The sequence below is a fragment of the Hordeum vulgare genome, chromosome 4H (assembly GCF_904849725.1).
Source record: "Hordeum vulgare subsp. vulgare chromosome 4H, MorexV3_pseudomolecules_assembly, whole genome shotgun sequence".
In the NCBI taxonomy this organism is placed as follows: Eukaryota; Viridiplantae; Streptophyta; class Magnoliopsida; order Poales; family Poaceae; genus Hordeum; species Hordeum vulgare.
This window is the reverse complement of record NC_058521.1, coordinates 451,014,202-451,026,070: the sequence shown is the minus strand read 5'-3', so window position 1 is coordinate 451,026,070 and position 11,869 is coordinate 451,014,202. Positions and strand designations below refer to the sequence as shown.

The window sequence follows — 11,869 nt, the reverse complement described above, 5'->3', positions numbered from 1 at the left end:
GCTATTTGAAAATTTTCCATTCTCTCTTGCGATTCGAGAAGGTTTTGTCATAAGGACTTGATCAACCCCATTGACGGATTTCTTTCGATGACCATGAAACAGATGAATAAAAGAGTCACATACCTCTGTTTTGAGCTTTCATTTTCTGTTGCTTAGAAGAAAAATGATAGAATTAGTTTAGTTTTTCCTGTTTTCTGTTTTAGCGTCCCGGAGAAAAATACCTCGAAAATAAAAGTTCTCCGATGGTCCTGAAAATTTAGTATGATTTTTTGTGGAATTTTTGAAAATTTCTGGGCCTGAGAGCTGGCTTGGGGGCCAGACCAGTGGGCCACAAGCCCTGCCACCCCCACCTACCCCCTTGGTGGCGGGGTGCAAGCTTGTGGGGCCCACAGGCACCCCCTTCACTCATTCCAGCTCTCAGCATCTTCTTCCACCTCCATAAAAAATTGTTTCGCAGCTCAAACCCGTGTTCTTGCTCATTTTTCTGTGATTTTCGATCTCCTTGCTCAAAGCACCATTCTCCGAACCGTTTTGGGGAAATTACTCCTTGGTAAGTGACTCCTCCATTAGTCCAATTAGTTTTTTCTCTAGTGCTTTATCCTTCGCGTATCCTTGCTACCTTGGTGACCCTGTTCTTGAGCTAGAAAGGTTGATTTTATCCGGTCCCAAGTAGTTTTAGCGCGTGATACGGTCTCTAGGCACTAGTAGGAGTAGTTGCTACAAGGTGTGGTGGGTCTTTATTCACTTTTCTCTTGAACTTCAAAAATTTCAGCAAAAGGAAATTATGTTCAAGAGGAAGTTTCATGGTGGTTCCTCAAGTAAGAAGGGTCCTCGTCTCTCTTTTCGGGAGCCCGAACCTTTTCAACTAAGGGACGCACCGGTACAACCATGTGAATGGCCTTCCGATGAGTTCATGATCAAAGCAGGTTTCAAAGATGAGTTTGATACACTTGTCCGCAATGCCGGGTTAGAAGAATTCATCTCAGATAAATGTGAACAGTATGCTATGCTCACTGCCTCTTTCGTGCGTAGATTTAAATTTTCAGTTGGTCGTGACTCATCCATACTGTTTGATCTGTACGATAAATCCTATACCGTGGATGTGGAGGATTTCAATAGGATTTGCAAGATACCTGATGGGGGTAGTGTTAATGATCCTTCTAAGTCTTCGGTCAGAGACTTTGTCTCCAGTCTAACTGTTGGAGAAACCAGAGATATCACGCAAGCCACCATAGGAAGCATCCATTTCCCTGCCTTGCACTACCTTGCCCTCTTCATAGGTAGGTGCATTAACGGCAAGGGTGCACATTGTCACCTATGCGCTTCCGACCTTAGTATCCTTAAAAGCGCAGTAACAGGTGACAGGAGCTTCATTATGGGAGCTATAATAGCAAGGAGGCTGAATAAAAATGCCAGTGAGGGGGATTTCTTTGGTGGAGTTTATGCTACATGCTTAGCAAATTTTCTTGGAGTATCAATCCGTCTAGAAGATCCTCCTCTCCGTACAGCCTACCTTGATCGTGTCGCTCTAACACGCTACTAGTTCCTTGAGAGAGATCATGGATCCCTCCTATACCGTTTGATATTTAACCGGCAGCGTGTTTTCCATATTACCCTTCCTGCTACTGCTTTCTTTGACTTTCAGGTAAAACGAAGATACTACATAACCATAGAAGAGGCAAAGGAGTATGAGAGGGAGGCGACGGCTGCTCGACTTCGTGAGGCAGCTATTCAGGCAGTGGCTGCAGCACTCCCGTATAACACCCATTATGACTTTGGGTTTCGCCAGGATCATCCATGGGAGTAGACCAAGCTAGGCCAAAATCATAAGCTTGGGGGAGTACGTCTTCTCACCGACTTTACATTCATGCTTATGCTTTCACTTTGTTAGCCGGTGTTTACACTTTGCCACTGTATTATCCATGCTAGTTTATTTTCGTTTTCTTGTTTTCTTGTTTTGTGTCCTTTTGATAAAACCCAAAAAGATTTTTCTTTCTTCTTTTGCTTGTTGGGGGCTTTCCCGTGTAAATAGCTTTCTTTTTCTTTGTGTCAAGGTAGAAGATATTGGTTACAATGTTTATTGGTTCTTGCATGCTAACCTGTTTAGCTTTCAAAGAGCCATATTACTTTGTCTTCTCCTTTGTGTTTGCCTGCAGATTCAGCTTAGTCCAATGCGCTTATTATTGTTCACATCGTTCCATCGTGCAAATAAAGGCAACAATGATGATATATGATGAAGTGACTGAGACTGAAAAGCTGGTATGAACTCTATCTATTTTGTTTTTGTAAATATGACTAGCTTGTCGACCCAGATTTAGCTTTGTTGTGAGAAAACCATGTTTGCAATGACAACTTAGAGATCATAGTTTCTGATGCCATGCTTATTTAGCTGACAGCTTATAATGGTTTGTCTTGAATGCCAACATAGATTTTGAGATGACTATGATGTAGTATGATAGGATGGTATTCTCCTTTGAATGTTTCAAGTGGCTTGACTTGGCACATGTTCATGCATGTAGTTGAAACGAAATCAACATGGCCTCTATGATGTTCGTGTTCCTGGTGATTTATATCCTGTTCATGCTTGCATTTAATGTTAGTCAAACTCATTGCATCTTGATGACTGTTGTCGCTCTCTAGTTGGTCGCTTCCGAGTATTTTGCTAGCCTTCACTTGTACTAAGCGGAATACTGCTTGTGCATCCACTTGCATAAACCCAAAAGTTTTTCCATGAGAGTCCACCATACCTACCTATTTGCGGTATCAACCTGCCGTTCCAAGTAAATTTGCATGTGCCACTCTCTAAACCTTCAAGAAATAATCTGTTTTGCATGCCCGAACCGCTCATGTGGTGACAGTGGGCTATTGGTATCTTCCATGCTAGGAGTGTTATCCCCAACATGTGTTTATTCATTGTCATTCACGAGAAAGAGGTTGGTAATTGGAATGCCCAGTTCCATGCTTAAATCAAAAACATAACTGTAAAACAAGACTCCCCCCGGATTGATGTTAGTATGGACGGTACCCGAGGATTCGGCTAGCCATGGAGTGTGATTGATTGGTGGTGGGGGAGTTAAAACTTTACTTTTCTGTTTGGGAACCGCCTATAGCATGAGTGGCATGGAAGATATTGAGAACTCTTGGTCATTGCGTTGACAATGAAAGCATGCCACCCAAAATTATTATCTCTGTTTTCAAAGCTTGAGCTCTGGCACCTCTGCAAATCAATGCTTCCCTCTGCGAATGGCCTGTCCATTTATTTTCCTGTCGAGTCATCCTCCTCTTATATAAACACCAATTAGAGAGCACCTCTGTCATTTTTATGCTTTGCTTTTGATTGATATTGAGTATGACTATGACTGGATCTTCGTTGCTATTAATTACAATGTTTAGTCAGCCCTTGATCTTTGAAAGTGCTCTGCATTTGTGTTTTGCGATCTCAGAAAGAGATAGTGAGATACCACCTATTCATATTGCTTCATGCTTGTTTTGATTGAAGTGTTGGTATTTGAAACTCATTATTATCTGCTCGTTAGCTGATTATGCCATTGATATTAGTTTACTGTGAGACCTTTGTGTCATTTGCTTATGTGGTTAACTTGTGATCTTGCTGAAATTCTGGTTATGAGTTAAACATACTTGCAACAACAAGATCAAACAGAGTTTGTCAAAGTTTTTCTTTCTCTCTCAGTTTGTCAACTGAGTTGCTTGAGGACAAGCAAGGTTTTAAGCTTGGGGGAGTTGATACGTCTCCATCGTATCTACTTTTCCAAACTCTTTTGCCCTTGATTTGGACTCTAATTTGCATGATTTGAATTGAACTAACCTGGACTGACGCTTTTTTCAGAAGATTTGCCTTGGTGTTATTTTTGTGCAGAAATCAAAGTTCTCCAAACGTCCTGAAAATTTACCGGGAGCAGTTTTGGAAAATATAAAAAATATCTGCGCCAAGTTCCACCTGAGGGGGTGGGTCAGTGGGCCACAAGCCGTGGCTCCGCCACCACCCCCTGGTGGCGGTGGGCAGGCTTGTGGGGCCCACACGGCTCTGCCGCCCCCAACCTCAGGTCTATAAGTCCCCTTTCGTCCCAGAAAAAATAAAAAGAGAAGTTTTCGCCGCGTTTACAATACGGAGGCGCTGCCACCACCTGTTCTTCATCTGGAGGGCAGATCTGGAGTCCGTCTTGGGCTCTGGAGAGGGGAAATCGTCGCCATCGTAATCATCAACCTTCTTCCCTCTCCAATTCCATGAAGTTCTTCGTCATTCGTGAGTAATCTATTCGTAGGCTCGCTGGGCGGTGATGAGTAGGATGAGATCTATCATGTAATCGAGTTAGTTTTGATGGGGATTGATCCCTAGTATCCACTATGTTCTGAGATTGATGTTGCTACCACTTTGCCATGCTTAATGCTTGTCACTAGGGCCCGAGTGCCATGATTTCAGATCTGAAATTATTATGTTTTCACCAATATATGTGTGTTTTAGGTCCGATCTTGCAAGTTGTAGTTACCTACTATGTGTTATGATCCGGCAACCCCGGAGTGACAATAACCGGAACCACTCCCGGTAATGACCATAGTTTGAGGAGTTCATGTGTTCACCAAGTGCTAATGCGTTGGTCCGGTTCTTTATTAAAAGGAGAACCTTAATATCCCGTAGTTTCCTTTTGGACCCTGCTGCCACGGGAGGGATGGATAATAGATGCCATGCAAGTTCTTTTCCCTAAGCACGTATGACGACACACGGAATGCATGCCTACATCACATTGACGAACGGGAGCTAGCCACATATCTCTCCGTGTTATAGTTGTTGCATGACGAATATCATCCAAACAAATCACCGACCCATTGCCTACGAGTTTGGCCTACTGCTGCTGCTGCTACTACTGTTGCTACTGTTGTTACTTGTTTTGCTCTGCTGCTGCTGCCACTACTGTTGCTACTGCTGTTACTTGTCTTGCTCTGCTGCTACTTTTGCTACTGTTGTTACTTGTCTTGCTCTGCTGCTACTGTTGCTACTTGCTACTGCTGTCACTACCGTTGTTCCTTGCCACTGTTGTTACTCGCTACTTTGTTGTTACTACTTTGCTTGCAGATGCTAATCTTTCAAGTGTGGTTGAATCTGATAAATTAAGCTGCTAATACTTGAGAGTATTCTCTCACCTCCCGTCGTGCGAATCAACAAATTTGGGTTGAATACTCTACCCTCGAAAACTGCTACGATCCCATGTGCTTGTGGGCCGTCAACAACATTCTTCTAGTTTCGATTGCCAGAGAGTGCTAGCAGCATTCTTCTAGTGCCGTTGCAAGGGGAAGAATAGTTGGCATCAATAATGCATATAGACTTGAGCTGCGTGCAGATTTTGGGGTTAGTCCCACTTTTAAAATTGCAGATTTGAAGCCATATTTGGGTGAGGAAGATGAGCTTCCGTCGAGGACGACTTCAGTTCAAGAAGGGGAGGATGATGAGGACATCAACACCATTGTTACACCCACAGCCCGAGCTGCTGTACATATTGGACGAGTTACTAGAGCTCGCGCAAGCCAATTCAATTACCTGGTACTTTCGTTTCTTGGAAATACTTCTAATGTTCATGAACATATGATGTTGTCTAAATTAGATACTTTTGTTGTCCTTATGAATGGAGGATCTAGCATGGACAAGAAGGATATCCGTTGGAACGGGATCAAGCATGGAGAAGAAGATGCACGCGCGGGAAAGAACAATGGAGCTTCCACTAGTAACTTCCGCACTTTAAAGTCACCATAAGGAGAGCATGGAGGTTTGGACGAAATATTCAAGACACCACTTTATAAATTTCGTCCATAGGTTATTATAGGTGTTGCGCCACCTTATTTTTGGGCGAGGCCCATGTAATTTCAAAATACCGAGTTTAGAGTTGTTTTCGGGCCCCTCCTTCAAGGGTCACGAAATTCCCTCTTTATTCCCTCATATATACAGCTCTTAGGGCATCGTTTAAACTTGGATTTTGTTTAGATTACAAGTTCGCCATAGCTGCAACTTCGCGTTCTTCGTTTGTGTTCCACGACCAGACAAAGGCGTCACAGAACCCCACCTTTATCAATAAAGCTTTCCTCTTATATCTGCAATATCCAGATTGCAATCTTAGTTTATTACTTGTTCTTCGTTTGCGTGCTGGAAACAGACCCTCGTGGTCAGATTAATCGTGCTCCGACGTGGTCAATAACCTTTCGGAGTTGGTTTAGCGATTGCTAAAGTGCAACGTCCTCACACGTTCGTAGTCGGATCGTTAAAGTCTGCTCCATCAAAACGATAACCATCATCAGATCGAAAGATAGGGATAACTTCGTCTCTACCAGGGAGAATATCATGTCGTTTGAAAAGGTGGAGAAACAAGAAAATCATATTATCACCGCGTATCACTTTCTTGTGAAATGCAAACTCCCTCCAAAACTCACAGCCTTTTAGGAAAGGGCGCCCAAAAAGGGCATGAAACAGAGAATCAAGATATTGCCGCCTCTTTATTCTCCGAGGAAAGAACAATTGCCACGGAGGTCGCCTTTTATACAGGAGCGGGTGAATGGGTGAATCCAGGTAAGTAAAAGTTACTGTGGTTACTGGTGGCAGAACTGGTCCACTGTCCCAGTTCTTCTTCTGTTCCTTGTTTTTTTTCCCTCTTGAAGTGCATGCAGCCACAAGCTGCAGACATTTCCCGATCCGACATCCGGCATGGACCCATGGCAGCCACTACACTATAGAGAGTGGACTCGCTTGGCCCGTGCCAACGTGCAAACAGTGGCCCCATCCAGCCTACTGTGCAGCTCAGATTCGCTGCCCCAAATCTATGGGGAAAAGGAAGAAAAGGTGGCAAGAGAAAAAAAAACCCACCCCAGATTCCAAAAACAAGCTTTCCGCGTCCGACGGTGCGTGCGGACATGAACATTCCATTTCGACGCACGCACGAATTCCAAAACTCAAATCTTTCCATGCACCCAAGGCTACGTCTACGTGCACCACAGGAGAGGGCAACAAATCCTTAGAGTACTCTCTTCATGCTTAAGACGATCGCGAATCCATCGACAACTCGATCTTACCCTCACATGTCCGCACATACCTCCCCTGCCCTGCCCTGCCCAGTCGCTCTCCTAATAATTCTCTCTTCGTCACGAGCCGCCTCGCGCTCCGACCGTCGCTAACCCACCGCAGCAAGAGAGTTAATCGCTGCTAGCTTGCCTCGTGATCGATTCGTCGGCCGGTGGTACAAAAGCGCCGGGGGAAAGGTGGCCTCGCCTTTCCCTCTCCTTGTCTTTGTGGAAGATGCTGCTCTTGTGCAAGAGCTCCGTGCTCGCCGTGCTGCTGCTCCACGCCGTCTCGCTGTCCGCCTCGGCGCTCGCCGTCGGGCTCGCGCGGCGCCACCGGCGCGACGTCCTGCCCGGCCCCAAGGGCTGCGACGTCTTCAGCGGCAGCTGGGTCCGCGATGTCGACGGCTCCGCGGCGGAGGGCTACACCGGGTACAAGTGCCCGGTCATCGACGCGGAGTTCAACTGCCAGCTCTATGGCCGCCCGGACTCCGACTACCTCCGGTACCGCTGGAAGCCGGCCAGCTGCGAGCTACCCAGGTACGTGCGTATGTACGTCACTGTGCTGTACATAAACTGCACCATGGGCGTACATGACATGCATGCTGCAAAGATGTGGTACGTCTTGGTGACACAAGGAGCACTGGTGTAGGTTTGACGGCGCCGACTTTTTGACGCGGATGAAGGGGAAGACGGTGATGTTCGTGGGGGACTCGCTGGGCCGTAACCAGTGGGAGTCGCTCGTCTGCCTGCTGCACGCCGCCGCGCCGCAGTCGCCGTCGCAGCTCGTCTCCGCCGACCCTCTGTACACCTACAGGTTCATGGTAAGTAGTAGTACCATGCACGTACGTGCGCTAGATACCATGGACATGTTTGTTCTTCTTGTTGGGGGAAATTGGCAACCGCGGCGGTCTTAATTACTACGAATTGGACATGTACCGGGCCGGCAGGAGTACGAGCTGGTGGTGTCTTTCTACCGCGCGCCGTACCTGGTGGACATCGACGTGGTGCAGGGGAAACGGGTCCTGATGCTCGACTACATCGCCGAGAACGCCCAAGCGTGGCGCGGCGCCGACGTGCTCTCCTTCAACTCCGGCCACTGGTGGACGCACACCGGCGCGCTCCAGGGGTACGTACGCCGCCCCAGTTTCTTTCTGTCCAGTTTAGCCTCGGTTGCCGTCTGCACATGCTAAAATTGACACCATCGTGTGTGTGTGTGTGTGTGTGTGTGTGTGTGTGTGTGTTTGTGTGTGTGTGCAGGTGGGATTACATGGGGGAGGGCGGGCGCTACTCGGAGGACATGGATCGGATGGTGGCGTTCCAGCGCGGGATGACCACATGGGCCAACTGGGTGGACCTCAACGTCGACCCGGCCAAGACCCGTGTCTTCTTCCAGTCCATGTCCCCCACCCACTACAGGTACTAACTTAATTCCTCTGCACCGATCTCAATAATTACACATGGCTCACACCTATATTACACAATACTAGTTTTTTTAGATTTTTTCCTTTTTAGATAAGTTTCTTTAGAATAGTTACACTTTTAACGCGACCTTTTTGTCTGGCTTGGGCTGGAGCAGCTCCAAGGAGTGGCCGAATCCGGTGTCCAAGAACTGCTACGGGGAGACGGTCCCGTTGGCTGGGCCCAATAACACGTCGCAGCCGATGGGCCAGGAGCAGGTGACGAAAACGGTGCTGCAGGGGATGAAAAGCCCGGTCCGTTTGCTCGACATCACGGCGCTGTCGGCGCTGCGGAAGGACGCGCACCCGTCAGTTTACAGCGGCGACTTCTCGCCGGCGCAGCGCGGCAACCCCGCCGGCTCCGCCGACTGCAGCCACTGGTGCCTCCCGGGCCTACCCGACACCTGGAACCAGCTCTTCTACACCTTGCTCTTCTACCAATAGCAACCGTACTGGACTATTGCTGCATTTGGCCAGATGCTGCAGATGCAGTGCTGGTATTAATCGTTTCCCTCTGATTTTTCGCTGTGGATGCGTTGTGCGAGCAGTATATGCAGACGGGGTTGATAAGGTTGTACAACCTCTGAATGCCAACCTGTAGCCCACATTGTGTGTTGCAACCTAAGGGAAAAATTGACGCATACTTCTTTATCAGGATTTTTTTGGCATGTACTTAAAATTCATGAGAATTGTATGTGCAAACAAAACGCTTCATGCTCAGCTACAGAGGAAAGAAATTCATATCAACCTCATATTAATCGCAAAATGAGACTTAGTGCCCGTGGTAAGAAACACTTATGTCTGAGGTTCCCTGTCGGAGTTTATGTCATACACTCCAAATATATCATCGCCTAAGCTATATCATATGTATTGACATGAGCAACATTTCTTCAGATAATTATGTTGTTGAAACATATTGCCCGTCTCCCTTCATCAATTCGAACTTTTGAATTAGTTGGCTGGAGCATGAATTCAATATAGTGTTAGAGCCTTTCTCGTCCACATCTACATCTTCATCGTTCACTCCGGCCTTGGCGTCCACCTTCCCCATGGCGTCTCGCTCGCGCAGTCCGCCATCGGTTTCGTCGGCGTTTCAGGGCGAGAGTTCTGTGGTTTCAGGGCTTGGCCTTTCTGCATCCTCGGGCTAGGCGCGGTCTTCATCGTCCGGAGCGGCCAGGGCGGTGCTCGACGTGCCGTCACACGGAGAGATCTGGCGCACGCGGGGTGTCGGTCTCAAAACCGGCGTATCTTGGGTAGGGGTTCCGAACTGTCGATCTTGGTCGATGGGTAACAAGAGACAACAGAGACTGTTTACCCAGATTCGGGTCTTGCTCTTGTTTATATTGATGGTGAAGTATCGAGTACAGAGTTGATCTACCTCGAGATCATATGTTGTGGTCTAAACCCTAGGAGTAATGATCTTAATTGCTGATAATTATCTATCGACTAGCCTAGCCTCGGCTTATATGACACACCGGAGGCCTAGGATAACAAGAGTCCTAGTCGGCTACGTCGGTGGACAGGAGTCCTAGTCTTGACCATCAAGTCTTGAGGAATCTTCCTTGTATATGTCATCAGCTGCCCGAAGTGGCCCATGAGTCTGGCCCGTAGAGATAGGCCGACGGCCCAAGGACCTCTTAGTCCCGGACTCCCTCAGTAGCCCCATGAATCGATCTTCAAGTTAGGGACGCTCCTCGGTTCTTCCCAACAATTCTTCGTCTTCAGCCGTCGGTCTTGAAAACGGGTTCAACAAATCTTCCCATCAGTGATCTTGAGGATCTTCGAGGTGTATCCGAAGAGTTCACAAGTCGGGCATCCGAGGATCCCATATAAGTTATCGGCCTTTAATATGCCTCATTATTTTTATGCCACAAATCGGGTTTGAAGTATTTCTCGTGTGATGGTGTCCTCTTGCATCCGAGCTCCAACGCCGGACTGCATCCGAGCTCCAACGTCGGACTGCATCCGAGGTGTCTTTTTGCAGCCGAGCACCAACGCTCGATTGCATTCGAGGTATCTTTTTGCACCTAGGCTCCAGTGATGATCGGTGTCCGAGGTGTCATAGATTACCTCACTCTTTAAAAAACCGAAGGAATTCAGCCAAGCTTAATGCCGGAAATGCCCTCTATGGAGCTAGCCACTTGCGCGTGAGCTTTATGCCGGACTGCTTCCAAGGTGCTGCACCATCCCGACCGTGGGCTAATTTTTTGTGGATATTTTCGATTGATGTTATTTATTCTTTGTCGAGATATATAGCCAGTAGCCCTCAAGGTGCACGTCCGTCTAAAACTCGGGATGCACGTGAAAGATGAAATAAAATCACTAATTCTAGTAGCACATGAGACTCAAGTAGATTCGCGAAATTGGCCTGAGGATCAATTCCTTGCTCGGCAACATACTTTAGGAATTAAAATGCGGCGTGCAGTAGCCCCCGAGACTTAGGTTGGATCCAGGTGACCAACCTGAGGATCATAATCTCCTCTGAAACTATATTGCATTTTGAAATTTACTTCATTGAATCAACCAATGCGGTAGCCCCCGAGACTTGGGTTGGGCAACATGGCCGACCCTAGGATCGTATCTCCCCGGGAACTAATTCATCCATTCAGTGTGTTTTGACAACACTGAGGTGCAGCTCGGTAGGGAAGATGCTGAACTGTGTGTCGGAAAAGATTTCTCAAATAAAAACCATCACGCAGAACACCGCGGTCAAGAGGATCTCCTGCTCCTCAAAGAAGAACATAAAATAGGTTAATGGTGTCTAAAGCACGAAAAACCAAAAAGCTTTAGCGAAAATCTTACGTCCAAACTAAATCAGGTTTCTTGGTGCCAATCCAAAAAGTGATCTTAAAATTAAAATGTGCTTCTTGGTACATCCGATCTCCGGACTTCAAGCTTGTCAGTCTTCGGCGTCAACCTCCTATCCCGAAGGCGGAGTGCTTCTGAGGCCAATTTAGCAAACTAAATTCGAGCGGCTTTAGTGAGTAACGAGGCTACCCGGCTATTGACCAAACACTCGCCTCGAAAAAAGGAGTAGTGGAAAAAGCCTTTGCAACGACCAAGAAGAATATATTTATTATAAAACAACTCATATAAATTCATGAGCCCCCAGTGAACATGAGAAAAGGAATTGTTTTTAACAAACAACGCTTTTAAGAAGATAAATTTTTCACAAACAACTTTTTTACACAAATATAATGCTTGGTTGAACCGCACATAAATTTAAAATTGGAAAAAGTTGAGCACGAAAGTGATACGTATCCAACGTATCTATAATTTTTGATGGTTTCATGCTATTATCTTGTCAAACTTTGGATGTTTTGCATGCCTTTTATATATTTTTTGGGACT

At 46.6% G+C, this 11,869-nt stretch overlaps 1 protein-coding gene across 1 annotated transcript; it reads left to right on the top strand.

Moving 5' to 3' along the window:
* The first annotated feature begins 6,875 nt into the window (after nucleotides 1-6,875).
* On the top strand, nucleotides 6,876-9,170 carry LOC123448913 (protein PMR5-like). The gene is made up of 5 exons (XM_045125952.1): nucleotides 6,876-7,599; nucleotides 7,712-7,883; nucleotides 8,010-8,188; nucleotides 8,320-8,478; nucleotides 8,639-9,170. The coding sequence occupies exons 1-5, from the start codon at nucleotides 7,298-7,300 to the stop codon at nucleotides 8,961-8,963; spliced, it is 1,137 nt and encodes a 378-aa protein (XP_044981887.1). The 5' UTR covers nucleotides 6,876-7,297; the 3' UTR covers nucleotides 8,964-9,170.
* Nucleotides 9,171-11,869: the final 2,699 nt, after the last annotated feature.